Genomic DNA, 15,351 nt, shown 5'->3' on the forward strand with positions numbered 1-15,351 from the left:
GACAGGTATGTTTGTTTGTATTGTAATGTACATATGTCTTGTATTTTATATTTTTTCTGGCTTGTTAGGCTCTGGTTGGTTTGGTTGTCTGTTTGTAGTAATGTTTTGTAAGAGCGTGGTATGTTTTAAATGTTTTCTTGTATTATTGTACATTTTTCCTTTACCTAGCTTACTAGGCTCTGGCTGGCTTGGCTGTCTTCCTTTATCTGGTTCACCTGGCTTGTATACTCCTACAGTATTGTGCATCTCCTGTAGGTTTTGTATGCATATACTGTGTACACATCACTGTGCCATTACCACACCAATGATGTACTAGCACTTTAGCTACTGGTGGCCTTTAGTTACGATGCCACTATTGTGTTGTATCTGTCACTACTGTGACATATTGAGTTGATTTGGGGATCGTGCCTTCACCACCTAATAGCCTCACCAGGGGGCTGTCACGTTGGTGTATGTACTTGATTGTATGTGACGCGGTCCTAGTAATAATTATACAACCAAGTAGTAAGAATAATACGAAATGTGGTTAAAATTACGTCATTAATAATGAATGAATAAATAATAAATAATGTTTGAGAAAACTACGAGGCCTAGAGACATGAACTAAGCGGGGATAGATTCGCCTGTGAATGAAGGCACAACCGTATAATAAGTACGCCTGTTCGTGCTGATGACTTTACCGTACGTGTAATTCTATATAACGCCCGGCACCACGCCCTTGTAAACGTCCGCAGAGAGGCCAGGCGCCACTTTACTGGTAAGCACCAACATTACAAGTATGTTTAAATGTTTGTAACTGTATTTTGTGTGCAGGATACGCACTCCAGGCGTCATGCAGTGAACGACCAGCTGATGACCAGTTGGGATACCAGCTGATGTGCTCATAAACAACCAGCTGGAACAGCAAGGTAATGAGTAATGTAATACTTGTACCGGTAGTTGTATTATAGGTCTACATCTTCATCCTTCATCTGGCTTGCTAGCGGCTGGAATTATTTTCATTATACCACTACCTTCATCTGGCTTGCTGGCGGCTGGAATTATTTTCCACTCGGCTTAACTACTAGTCTACTATGAGTCTGTAATAGCTAAACAAGAAGCCGATGCAGTGCTACATACACAACAATGTGTAACTATCTCCTGTATGTTGTGCATGGCTGTATGCATAATATTATAGACTGTGATCACTGTGCCAATGCCACACCGCTGATATACAGGTACATCACCAGTGGCCTCTAGTTACAACAGAGTCTGTTGTGCCATATTGGCTTGATTGGGATCAATTGCTAATTGTGCCTTCACCATATCCCTTATTCTGCATAGCCTCACTTCACTGCTGAGTCATCTTCAGAGACACGTCACACCTACAATATATAGTTACTTTCAATATAGCTAACTTAACTTGGTTTTTTGTGTAGGTTGTGTTTTAGTATTGTGGTTTTCTGATGCCAGTTAAACTCCCTTGCCTGTGTACATATGCATATGTATCATTTCCACAGGTACATGCACACTGCTCTGAGTGTTTCCTATGGCACTGTTTATACTTGCCCAATGGGTAGGTTGCAACGTTGGTGTATGTACTTGGTTGTATGTGACGCGGTCCTAGGAATAATAATAATAATAATATTATGAATAATAATATGAACAATTTGCGTAAAATTCGCAATTTTTGAATGTTTCTAAATTTCGTCTAGACCATTTTTACTGCTACATCACCGAGTTCAGTGTTTGATAATAAGCCATCTGAGTGTTGTTTTGTGCTCGAGTCTGCTTTCTAAGGCTGGGTGACTGCTCTATTAGGATTTTCAAAAATTCCACTGCGATCCCTATTATGAACCCACTATCGTGGTTCATGATAACAGAAAAGTTTGACAAGTGAGAAGTGTTTTGAATCAGCTAATTGTTTGTCCAATACAAATCTGTATTAGTTACTAATAAATTAGCCAAACTTTTTCTTGCCAAATATTATTGTTGCAAATTTATCAAAGTTCTCCCACCAAACTCTCTGGTATATGGTAACTTTGTATAGCAACTTAACACAACTACATATACACATTAACTACATGCATAAACATTCAGCACACAAAACATGTCATGTACACACCTTCACAAGAGTATGGCTGGTTGTGACATGTTCCACATAGTCCTCACCATTAGTGTAGTTATAATTGGTTTTTCTCGCAGACAAATTTACATTCAAAAATTAAACTATGCGACAATCTCATGAGGTGACAAATTTATAACATTAAATTTCTCGCACAAATTTATTGCTCATTGAAATAAGTGTTTTTACATGCTACAATGGAATTTGTTTGTAATATGAACAGATATATTGTTTTGAAGTTTATATTGTGTGGCGAATCTGGTGGCTGCAGCTTCTAAAATTGCAATTTGTAGAATGAATCATGTATTTGTCCAGAACTTCTCATTAAAAATATAGTTACTAATTGACTTTTTGTTAAAGTATACTGCCAGATATTATTCGTTTACATTACTAAAAAAACTTTTGTCCTTAATCAACCTCTAACAACCATTACTAAAGTTGTACCAGTTTCTTCTAGGGGCTATAAAGCAACATAATGTCTGATAAGTCTCATCACCTCGCAACAAACAAATTATTACATGGTGAAATATGTCACAAATTTTAATATTGCAAATTGATCTAAATGTAAGATTAAAGTCCTTGCAATAAATTCACTATATTGTACAAACTGCACATGTCTTGGGATACGTAATAATTAAACATGTCACTCTCACACAGACACAATGCTAACACTTTCACACACTTGAATATTTCACACATATTACAAGTATTACACATACACATTTCACACATTCAGCCCATTGGTGTGTACAGACATGTGATTCATGTTAACTGAGTGTGTCATACACTAGATAGTATATTAAAAATTATAAATTTAAAAATGAAGTAGGAATCCAAGCGATAAAAAGTAGTGAAACAAGAGATGAACGATGGTAGCTATTACAGTATAGCTCAGTGGGAAATCCCTACTTTGTCATTGAACGCAAAATAATTGTAATACCATACCAAAGTAGGGATTTCCCACTGAACTATACTGTAATAGCTACTATTGTTCATCTCTTGTTTCACTACTTTTTATCGCTTGGATTCCTACTTCATTTTTAAATTTATAATTTTTAATATACTAGTTTGTTTAGTTTTTTGATAAAGCGTACAGCTAGCTATAAACATGTGACTGTTCTATTAGGGTGACTGCTGTATTAGAGTATCTCGAGAAGATGCGTGCTTGCCCCTAAAAGGGTGTGGTCATCGTGGTTTCGATCGATTCATAGTATTAGACTAGAGAATCTCGAATCCGAGCTTGAATCAGCCTAGCTACTAACTTGAAGGTGTGTGGTCACAAATACAGCTAGTATAAAAAGGGGTGTGGTCATTGTGGTCTCCATCGATAGATCGATAATACACAGAATAAAGAATGGATGTGATGTTTGGCCTACGTATCGTGGAGTACTGGTACCTCCATACAGTAGCGTAGTCTAAGCGCCTTAAATAATTTTGCGACGTCTATTATGCTGCTTAAAGAAAGTATTGATACGGAAAATTAACGCCTCGATATGGTATGTTGGATGAAGAAGAAAGCAAGCAGCCTGATTGAAGATAAAAGAAAAGACAAGGCGCATATGGCGTATACTTGTCGGAACCCCAAACGGCACATCCCACCTGTGAGTTTGTTGTTGTGGCGTAAAATGGTGATCGTGCGCTGCTTCGTTTGGGCTCTAGGCTTGCGACTGTGGTCAGTGAGTGAGTGAGTGAGTGAGTGAGTGAGTGGGTGGGTGAGTGAGTGAGTGAGTGAGTGAGTGAGTGGGTGAGTGAGTGAGTGAGTGAGTGAGTGAGTGAGTGAGTGAGTGAGTGAGTGAGTGAGTGAGTGAGTGAGTGAGTGAGTGAGTGAGTGAGTGAGTGAGTGAGTGAGTGAGTGAGTGAGTGAGTGAGTGAGTGAGTGAGTGAGTGAGTGAGTGAGTGAGTGAGTGAGTGAGTGAGTGAGTGAGTGAGTGAGTGAGTGAGTGAGGCAGTGAGATGAAATTTCAAGTTTTGATGATTTTTAAAAAATTCTATATCCGGCCGCCAGTAATCATTTTCTTGTTTTTAACACTACATTTGATGCTAGATGGACTAATATTATTCCGTAAAAGTGATTTTCGTCACATAAGAAGTTTCTAAGCTGGTTTTTAAAAGGTGATTTTTTGGTGGCGCATGTCATTTCGGGGGATTCCTACTTAAACAGTACTACCGTACTGTTTGATATACTAACACTGAACTTTACATAAGAAATTTTTATTGTTACGAGTGTGTGTATAGTGTTTTGTGTTGTGTGTTATCCAGATGATTGTTACCTCACCTGTTATGTGGTGTGTTATGTAATCTACACAGTACATTGTTAACACTACAAACATGTACTCACACTATACACTACACATATCATTGTACTTGTATGTATAGCCATTAGTGTATGTTCTATTAGAGTATTTGTCCACACTGTACAATAATGATGAAATGTTATCCTTCACAATAGTAGGACAGTAACTACTAGTGCTGGGCGATATAGATTTTTTTAATGTCGTATGTCATGGCAAAACTTATTCACGATATGAATATATGTCACAATAACCAATATTTTAACTTGATGCTTATTTTCTTTTTTCAGATGGTTTTCTACTACACTGTACACGAAACACAGGAATAAGATCATTTATTAGCTAATACATCATATGCAGTTATACAGCTAGTTACATGATAATTAAAAGAAATGTTGATTTGCATATACACTGGCAAGTTACAACACATAGTCATTCTACTGACTGTTTTATTACAGTATTGCACTGACTGCTCTATTAGAGTATTTTGATCTCTTACAAATTCCAAGCTGAAAATTGGCGCTGTTTAATCACAGTGGCTTTTCTCACTGGTCTACTGCTTCCTACATGTCCCAAGCACTGCACACAGATCTAAATAGATAGTGCCTTCAAAATACCCAACAGTATGCCACACCGTTGACGTGGGCGAAACGTGGGTGCAGCAGGAGTGATGGCGAAACTGGAGATGCCATTTTATGAGCTTACATTGTACTGCTTAGATCACGTGCGCTATATCGCGATATAATTTCCAGCTATCGTATCACGATATAAAAAATATATGTCGTGATATGTCGACTATATCTCCCAGCACTAGTAACTACGTGACATCACAATAACGCAATAATGTGTTGATAGTGTTGGTCATGTATTAGTGACTGGTAACTAGCTAGTATCCAATAGTTTACTAGTATAGTGTAAAAACATCACATGATCCAGTATGTTGTGAAATATTAGAATTGTGTGATGTGATATAGTCATAGAACTGTTGTGTTCCCACAGGGTGGTGATACACCTCTACACCAAGCTGTAATGCATGGTAGTGAGGATATGGTGAAGTTCCTAGTTGAGAAGGGAGCTGATGTCAATGCTGTGGATCATGTGAGCTAATGTATTATGTGATGAGATGTAGCGTATAAATTGTATGTTTCAGTGACTAATCTAACAATGCTAACAGATTGTTGTGTTGTTAACATGTTGTTGTGTCTGTTAGTTCTGATCATCTAACAGAACACACACCAGTGAACAACACTGAAATGTACACTGATTGGCTTGAACCTGTTTTGTTTGAAGTTTGCGTTATGCAAAATGTATTATGGTGGAAGGAAAGTTTGTTGGTGAATTTGACAAATAAGCAGTATTTTGCTGAACTAAAATGTTTGTCCAATACAAATCTGTATTAGCTACTAACAAATTTGTCAAACCTTTTCTTGCCAAAATCCAATCACGGCAAATTTGCCCTAAAGTTTCTCCTGCCAAACTTGTTAACTTTGTACAACAACTTAACACAACTACACATACACACATAAACACACACAAAACATGTGATGTACACACCTTCACACATGTATGCCTGATTGTGACATGTTCTATATACTCCTCACCTTTAGTGTATGTTCTATTAGAATATTTGTCCACACTGTACAGTAATGATGAAATGTTATCCTTCACAATAGTAGGACAGTAACTACACATAACTGTGACATCACAATAACACAATAATGTCTTGATAATGTCGATCATGTATTAGTGACTGGTAACTAGCTAGTATCCAACAGTTTACTAGTGTAGTGTAAAAACATCACATGATCCAATATGTTGTGAAATATTAGAATTGTGTAATGTGATGTAGTCATATACTGTAACTGTTGTGTTCCCACAGTTGGGTCGATCACCTCTACACTATGCTGTAGAGTATGGTAGTGAGGATATGGTAAAGTTCCTAGTTGAGAAGGGAGCTAATGTCAATATTGTGGATTATGTGAGCTAATGTATTATGTGATGAGATGTAGTGTATGAATTATATGGTTTCAGTGACTAATTTAATAATGGTTGTGTTGTTAACATGTTGTTGTGTCTGTTAGTTCTGATCATCTAACAGAACACACACCAGTGAACAACACTGAAATGTACACTGATTGGCTTGAACCTGTTTTGTTTGAAGTTTGTGTTATGTAAAATGTATTATGGTGGAAGGAACGTTTGTTGGTGAATTTGACAAATAAGCAGTATTTTGCTGAACTAAAATGTTTGTCCAATACAAATCTGTATTAGCTACTAACAAATTTGTCAAACCTTTTCTTGCCAAAATCCAATCACGGCAAATTTGCCCTAAAGTTTCTCCTGCCAAACTTGTTAACTTTGTACAACAACTTAACACAACTACACATACACACATAAACACACACAAAACATGTGATGTACACACCTTCACACATGTATGCCTGATTGTGACATGTTCTATATACTCCTCACCTTTAGTGTATGTTCTATTAGAATATTTGTCCACACTGTACAGTAATGATGATGTTATCCTTCACAATAGTAGGACAGTAACTACATATAACTGTGACATCACAATAACATCTTGATAATGTCGATCATGTATTAGTGACTGGTAACTAGCTAGTATCCAATAGTTTACTAGTGTAGTGTAAAAACATCACATGATCCAATATGTTGTGAAATATTAGAATTGTGTGATGTGATGTAGTCATATAACTGTTGTGTTCCCACAGGATGGTCAAACACCTCTACACCAGGCTGTAAGGAGAGATAGTGAGGATATGGTAAAGTTCCTAGTTGAGAAGGGAGCTAATGTCAGTGTTGTCGATTGGGTGAGCTAATGTATTATGTGATGAGATGTAATATATGAATTGTATGGCTTCAGTGACTAATCTAATAATAGTAACAGATTGTTGTGTTGTTCACATGTTGTTGTGTTTGAGTTCTGATCATCTAACAAAACACACCAGTGAACAACACTAAAATGGCTTGAACCTGTTTTGTTAGAATTTTGTGTTATGCACAATGTATTATTGTATAACAGAAAAGTTTGGCAAATTTGACAAGTGAGAAGTGTTTTGAATCAGCTAATTGTTTGTCCAATACAAATCTGTATTAGTTACTAATAAATTAGCCAAACTTTTTCTTGCCAAATATTATTGTTGCAAATTTATCAAAGTTCTCCCACCAAACTCTCTGGTATATGGTAACTTTGTACAGCAACTTAACACAACTACACATACACATTAACTACATACATAAACACTCAGCACACAAAACATGTCATGTACACACCTTCACAAGAGTATGGCTGGTTGTGACATGTTCCACATAGTCCTCACCATTAGTGTAGTTATAATTGGTTTTTCTCGCAGACAAATTTATGTTCAAAAATTAAACTATGCAACACTTAATCTCACGAGGTGACAAATTTGTAACATTAAATTTCTCGCACAAATTTATTGCTCATTGAAATAAGTGTTTTTACATGCTACAATGGAATTTGTTTGTAATATGAACAGATATATTGTTTTGAAGTTTATATTGTGTGGCGAATCTGGTGGCTGCAGCTTCTAAAATTGCAACTTGTAGAATGAATCATGTACCGTATGGGTATTTAATTTCGAGGGGTTTAAAGTTTCGTGGATTTCGTGGTTACCTCTGATCCACGAAAATAAATATCCACGAAAATAATTAACTTTATTTGTGAATGGGTAAGCAATTTATTTCTTTTTTTAAATATCAGGTCGAAGCCACGTGTTGGATATTGATGGCCCTACGAAAGTTTCTTCGCCCAGTGGACCATTCCGGACCTCATAAATCACCAAAAGTTGTAAATGTTGAATATGACGAGCTTCGTGATATGTGCGGCAAAGGAAAGAGCAGAGGAACTACCAGAGGCTATCTGATGAAGAAAGAGCGACAGTTGGAAAGTTTGCCAGTGAACATGGTGTGGCCAGTGCTGTAAGGAAATTTGAAGCGTACAAACTTGTGGAAAGTAGCGTTAGAGACTGGTGGAATTTGTACCGACGGGAATTAGCCTTAAAATCTGGAGAAGTCAAGGTTGGACAGGAGATTTGTATTGATGCGCTACCATCTAAGAAGCGGGGAAGACCTCCGTTGTTGGGCGAGAAGCTTGATTGCCACCTAAGAGAAAAAATTCTTGGCATGAGGTCTAGAGGCACACCAATAGGAACAAGTGTAGTCATCGGTATTGGCACTGGAATATTGATGAAGCATAAGAAAACAACAGCTACTTCTGTAAAGCTTACCAAGGAATGGGCTAAAAGTGTACTACGTCGGATGGGGTTTAGTAAGAGAAAGGCTAATAGCAAGTGTAAAGTCAGTCCTATTAACTTTGAAGAAATCAAGCAGCAGTATCTAACTGATATTCGTGCTGCAGTTATAATGGAGGATATACCACCAAGCCTGGTCATCAACTGGGATCATACTGCCACCAAAATTGTCCCTTCGAGTCAGTGGACCATGGAAAGAAAGGGCACAAAGAGAGTAGAAATAGCGGCTGTAGATGATAAACGGCAGATAACAACCATCTTTGCTTGTACACTGTCAGGAAAATTTCTGCCCATGCAGTTAATATACCAAGGTACCACCCCTAAATGTTTGCCGAAACATGTCAATTTTCCATCCGACTGGCATCTTACCTACACAGCCAACCACTGGGCGAATGAGGAAACTTCTATTGCCTACATAGAAAATATTATCATTCCCTATGTTCGCAAAGAAAGAGCTTTGCTTGGCTTTAGCAGCGATCAGTGTGCACTTGTTTTGTTTGATGTATTTAAAGCACAGTGTACAAGTAAAGTGCTGAAGAAACTGGAGGATAACAATATCCTTTATGTGACTGTGCCAAACAACTGCACCGACAGACTGCAGCCACTTGACCTCTCAGTCAACAAGCCAGCTAAAGCTTTTTTGCGAAGCAAATTCCAGCAATGGTATGGAACTGAGATCTGCCAGCAATTAGACAAAGGAATGACAGAAAAAGTAGATATGCGGATGAGTGTAATGAAACCACTGGCTGCCCAGTGGGTGATAGACTTACATTCATATTTGTCAGCTTGTCCCGCCATAATTGTAAGCGGCTTCCGTTCTGCTGGCATCAAGGACTGTATTGGACAATGATAACTAAGTTAATATATTCAAATTAATTGCATTTCATTGTATTTCATTTTACAGCATAAATTGATTAAAATTGTGTTACACTTTAACTTTTATGATTATGGAAACACACTAATGTATTGTTTTTCAATACATTCAGTGAGGTGTTGACGCATGCAATCTTGTTGAAACTTGAAGTTGGTTCTTCCAAAAGCCAAGTGTGTGGCAAAAGCAATGGAGAAGAGACCACAGTCCTTGTATCCTTGTTGCTTTTGCACAACCGGCACCATAAACTTGACTTTGGAAGCAAAAGTCCTTTCAATCCTTCGCTTAGTGGAATCATCAACTCTTTCGTAGAGTGAATCATACACTTTCACCTCACCACGTCGGCATCCTATACTACTTACTGTGATCCAATGGGAAGATCGACAATGAACTATTTGCAAATAGTTATCTGTCCAAGCTCCCAAGTAGTATTGTACCAGAGTAGATCTTAGACCTTGTAATGATGAAAATTGGGCAATTAACATCTTCTGGGCAGCATGAATGACTTTGTCATCAAGCTCATCACCCATTAACAGCATTAGCCTTTCAGAATTCTTCAATAAAGAACCATGAACTTGTATCCATACACCAATGCCTTCATCCCCCTCATCAACAATCTCATCATTGACAACCTTTCTCTTCTTCTTGTCTGATACCACCGAACTGTCATCATTGATGGCTATAACATCCTGGCTAGTCCCTGTATCATTCGATGTATGGCTAGTACCTGCACTGCTTGACGAATGGCTAATCCCTGTATCGGTTGCTGAATGGCTGGTCCGTGTATCGGTTGAGGTAAGGCTACTCCCTGCATTGCTTGAAGTGCTCCTGAAGGTTAGGGCTATGACTGCAGGTGAAGTGCTGGACATGGTATTGGGATTGAGCAATTTCCTGATCTTCATCACGTACTTTTTCTCCCCTGTAAAAGTCAGCTTGCATGGCACTTCAAGCCCTCCTTGTGGGAGATCACTTGAATATTGGCGACTACCAGTAACAGTGCACTGAACAGAGCCATGATTCCGCAAGTACAACGAACAAGTAGCAGAGATCTTCGGCACGTGGCCTATAATATCACCAGCTCTCACAACCGACACGGCAAAAGGATCGAACACGTTCCCTTCTTCTTGTAAACACGGAAACGTCTGCCCACAACTAGCTTCCCAGATTTCTTGATAGATATGGTAGCCACGAACAACTGACTCACAACTGTAAAACGTGGTCTCAGCCATTATTCCAACAGAAACACGTGTAATGTCACGTTAGATCCACGAAAATTTAAACCCACGAAATAAAAAAAAGATGATTACATGGTGGCCATCCACGAAAATTTGAACCATTGAAATTGATATGAAAATGGTCATCCACGAAAATTTAAACCCTCAAAATAAAACACCCGTACGGTATTTGTCCAGAACTTCTCATTAAAAATATAGTTACTAATTGACATTTTGTTAACAGATATTCTTCGTTTACATTACTACAAAAACTTTTGTCCTTAATCAACCTCTAACAACCATTACTAAAGTTGTACCAGTTTCTTCTAGGGGCTATAAAGGAACATAATGTCTGATAAGTCTGATAACCTCGCAACAAACAAATTATTACATGGTGAAATATGTCACAAATTTTAATATTGCACATTGATCTAAACGTAAGATTAAAGTCCTTGTAATAAATTCACTGTATGGTACAAACTGCACATGTCTTGGGATACGTAATAATTAAACATGTCACTCTCACACAGACACAATGCTAACACTTTCACACACTTGAATATTTCACACATATTACAAGTATTACACATACACATTTCACACATTCAGCCCATTGGTGTGTACAGACATGTGATTCATGTTAACTGAGTGTGTCATACACTAGATAGTGTATTAAAAATTATAAATTTAAAAATGAAGTAGGAATCCAAGCGATAAAAAGTAGTGAAACAAGAGATGAACAATGGTAGCTATTACAGTATAGCTCAGTGGGAAATCCCTACTTTGTCATTGAACGCAAAATAATTGTAATACCATACCAAAGTAGGGATTTCCCACTGAACTATACTGTAATAGCTATCATTGTTCATCTCTTGTTTCATTACTTTTTATCGCTTGGAGTCCTACTTCATTTTTAAATTTATAATATTTTTAATATACTAGCTTGTTTAGGTTTTTGATAAAGCGTACAGCTAACTGTAAACATGTGACTGTTCTATTAGGGTGACTGCTGTATTAGAGTATCTCGAGTCAGCCTGTAAAGATGTGTGCTTGCCCCTAAAAGGGTGTGTTCATCATGGTTTCGATCGATGTATAGTATTAGACTAGAGAATCTCAAATCCAAGCTTGAATCAGCCTAGCTACCAACTTGAAGGTGTGTGGTCACAAATACAGCTAGCGTAAAAGGGGTGTGGTCATTGTGGTCTCCATCGATAGATCGATAATACGCAGAATAAAGAATGGGTGTAATGTTGTGACCTACGTATTGTGGAGTACTGGTACCTCCGTATAGTAGCGTAGTCTAAGCGCCTTAAGTAATATTGCGGCGTCTATTATGCTGCTTAAAGAAAGTGTTGATACGGAAAATTAACACCTCGATATGGTATGTTGGATGAAGAAGAAGACAAGCAGCCTGATTGAAGATAAAAAGAAAAGACAAGGCGCATAGGGCGTATACTCGTCGGAACCCCAAACGGCACATCCCACCTGTGAGTTTGTTGTTGTGGCGTAAAATGGTGACCGTGCGCTGCTTCGTTTGGGCTCTAGGCTTGCGACTGTGGTCAGTGAGTGAGTGATTTAGTGAGTGAGTGAGTGAGTGAGGCAGTGAGACGAAATTTCAAGTTTTGATGATTTTTAAAAATTCTATATCCGGCCGCCAGTAATCATTTTCTTGTTTTTAACACTACATTTGATGCTAGATGGACTAATATTATTCCGTAAAAGTGATTTTCGTCACATAAGAAGTTTCTAAGCTGGTTTTTAAAAGGTGATATTTTTGGCGGCGCATGTCATTTCGGGGGATTCCTACTTAAACAGTACTACCGTACTGTTTGATATGCTAACACTGAACTTTACATAAGAAATTTTTATTGTTACGAGTGTGTGTGTAGTGTTTTGTGTTGTGTGTTATCCAGATGATTGTTACCTCACCTGTTATGTGGTGTGTTATGTAATCTACACAGTACATTGTTAACACTGCAAACATGTACTCACGCTATACACTACACATATCATTGTACTTGTATGTATAGCCATTAGTGTATGTTCTATTAGAGTATTTGTCCACACTGTACAATAATGATGAAATGTTATCCTTCACAATAGTAGGACAGTAACTACTAGTGCTGGGCGATATAGATTTTTTTTATGTCGTATGTCATGGCAAAACTTATTAACGATATGAATATATGTCACAATATATACCAATATTTTAACTTGATGCTTATTTTCTTTTTTCAGATGGTTTTCTACTACACTGTACACAAAACACAGGAATAAGATCATTTATTAGCTAATACATCATATGCACTTATACAGCTAGTTACATGATAATTAAAAGAAATGTTGATTTGCATATACACTGGCAAGTTACAGCACATAGTCTTCCGGTTCACCTACAACTTAATCTGTGATACCTTCATCATCTTGATCTATTATGATATTTAAATTAGAGATTAACTAGGAGGGGCATGCTTCCCCAGGGAATTTTAAAAAACAACATGTACAGATCCTTTTGAAATGGCTTTTTACATACTCAATCTCTTTCTTTTTTAATATCAAGATAACTTAGAGCAAGTATTATAATTACTATATTCTACTGACTGTTTTATTAGAGTATCGCACTGACTGCTCTATTAGAGTATTTCGATCTCTTACAAATTCCAAGCTGAAAATTGGTGCTGGTTAATCACAGTGGCTTTTCTCACTGGTCTACTGCTTTCTACATGTCCCAAGCACTGCACACAGATCTAAATAGATAGCGCCTTCAAAATACCCAACAGTATGCCACACTGTTGACGTGGGCGAAACGTGGGTGCAGCAGGAGAAATGGCGAAACTGGAGATGCCATTTTATGAGCTTACGTTGTACTGCTTAGATCACGTGTGCTATATCGCGATATAATTTCCAGCTATTGTATCACGATATAAAAAATCTAATCCAAAACAGCCAGCCGTAAAAAAAGAGTGCGGCCCTGAGAAAGGCTATGGTGAAAAAAGATGTGAAATCCAAGGTAGCGGCCAAGAAATGGCTGTGATGGTAGGTTAATGGTAAAAATTTTAATAACAATTCAGGTGGATTTGGTGCCACTTGGTCTTGGCACAAAATTCACCTGAATTGTTGTTATTAAAATTTTTACCATTAACCTACCATCACAGCCATTTCTTGGCCGCCACCTTGGATTTCACATCTTTTTTCACCATAGCCTTTCTCAGGGCCGCACTCTTTTTACGGCTGGCTGTTTTGGATTAGATTTCACTTCTTTTTGTATTTGTATACCCCAAAGCCAGCCATAGGCCGGCTTTGGAACTTTTTTAACCTGTCTTTTTTTCTTTTCCACAGGAAGAAGAAAAGATGAAGCAGATGTACTTTAAATATTTCTGATTTTATCAGTAAATGTACAAATTATATATATATAATACATATATTTATTACAGAACTCTCCATGGTGCACTCTACAAAGTGACTTCTTTTTGCTGCTCTCTCTATAGGGTGAATTGTTTGTAGCTGAACAATATACAAGTAACTTCTTCTAGCTGATCTCTCTACAGGGTGGTTTGTTTGTAGCTGAATTCTGTGCAGGTGATTTGTTTGTAGCTGAGCTCTTTACAGAATGGTTTCTTTGTAGCTGAACTCTCTACAAAGTAACTTCTTCTAACTGATCTTTCTACAGGGCAATTTGTTTGTGGCTGAATTTTCTACAGGGTGATTTCTTTGCAGCTGAACTCTCTACATGGTGGTTTCTTTGTAACTGAACTCTCTACAAGGTAATTTCTTCTAGCTGATCTCTCTACAGGGAGATTTGTTTGTAGCTGAACTCTCTACAGGTGATTTGTTTGCAGCTGAACTCTCTACATGATGGTTTCTTCGTAGCTGAACTCTCCACAAGGTAACTTTTTCTAGCTGATCTTTCTACCGGGCAATTTGTTTGTGGCTGAATTTTCTACAGGGTGATTTCTTTGCAGCTGAACTCTCTACATGGTGGTTTCTTTGTAACTGAACTCTCTACAAGGTAATTTCTTCTAGCTGATCTCTCTACAGGGAGATTTGTTTGTAGCTGAACTCTCTACAGGTGATTTGTTTGCAGCTGAACTCTCTACATGATGGTTTCTTTGTAGCTGAACTCTCTACAAGGTAATTTCTTCTAGCTGATCTCTCTACAGAGAGATTTGTTTGTAGCTGAAATCTCTACAGGTGATTTGTTTGAAGCTGAACTCTCTACATGATGGTTTCTTTGTAGCTGAACTCTCTACAAGGTGACTTCTTCTAGCTGACCTTTCTACAGGGAGATTTGTTTGTAGCTGAACTCTCTACAGGTGATTTGTTTGCAGCTGAACTCTTTACATGATGGTTTCTTTGTAGCTGAACTCTCTACAAGGTAATTTCTTCTAGCTGATCTCTCTACAGAGAGATTTGTTTGTAGCTGAAATCTCTACAGGTGATTTGTTTGAAGCTGAACTCTCTACATGATGGTTTCTTTGTAGCTGAACTCTCCACAAGGTAACTTCTTCTAGCTGATCTTTCTACAGGGTGATTTGTTTGTAGCTGAACGAAACTTCTTCTAGCTGATCTCTCT

The 15,351-nt window shown here is 37.7% G+C and overlaps 1 protein-coding gene across 1 annotated transcript in view; it reads left to right on the forward strand.

The window, feature by feature from the left end:
* Positions 1–15,351, forward strand: part of LOC136237286 (uncharacterized) — an 85,310-nt gene that overhangs the window by 39,243 nt on the left and 30,716 nt on the right. The window contains exons 7-9 of the mRNA XM_066027632.1: positions 5,395–5,493; positions 6,275–6,373; positions 7,131–7,229. Coding sequence (XP_065883704.1) covers positions 5,395–5,493; positions 6,275–6,373; positions 7,131–7,229 — 297 coding nt within the window. The remainder of the gene's footprint in view (positions 1–5,394; positions 5,494–6,274; positions 6,374–7,130; positions 7,230–15,351) is intronic.

The sequence above is a fragment of the Dysidea avara genome, chromosome 10, assembly GCF_963678975.1.
Source record: "Dysidea avara chromosome 10, odDysAvar1.4, whole genome shotgun sequence".
Lineage (NCBI taxonomy): Eukaryota > Metazoa > Porifera > Demospongiae > Dictyoceratida > Dysideidae > Dysidea > Dysidea avara.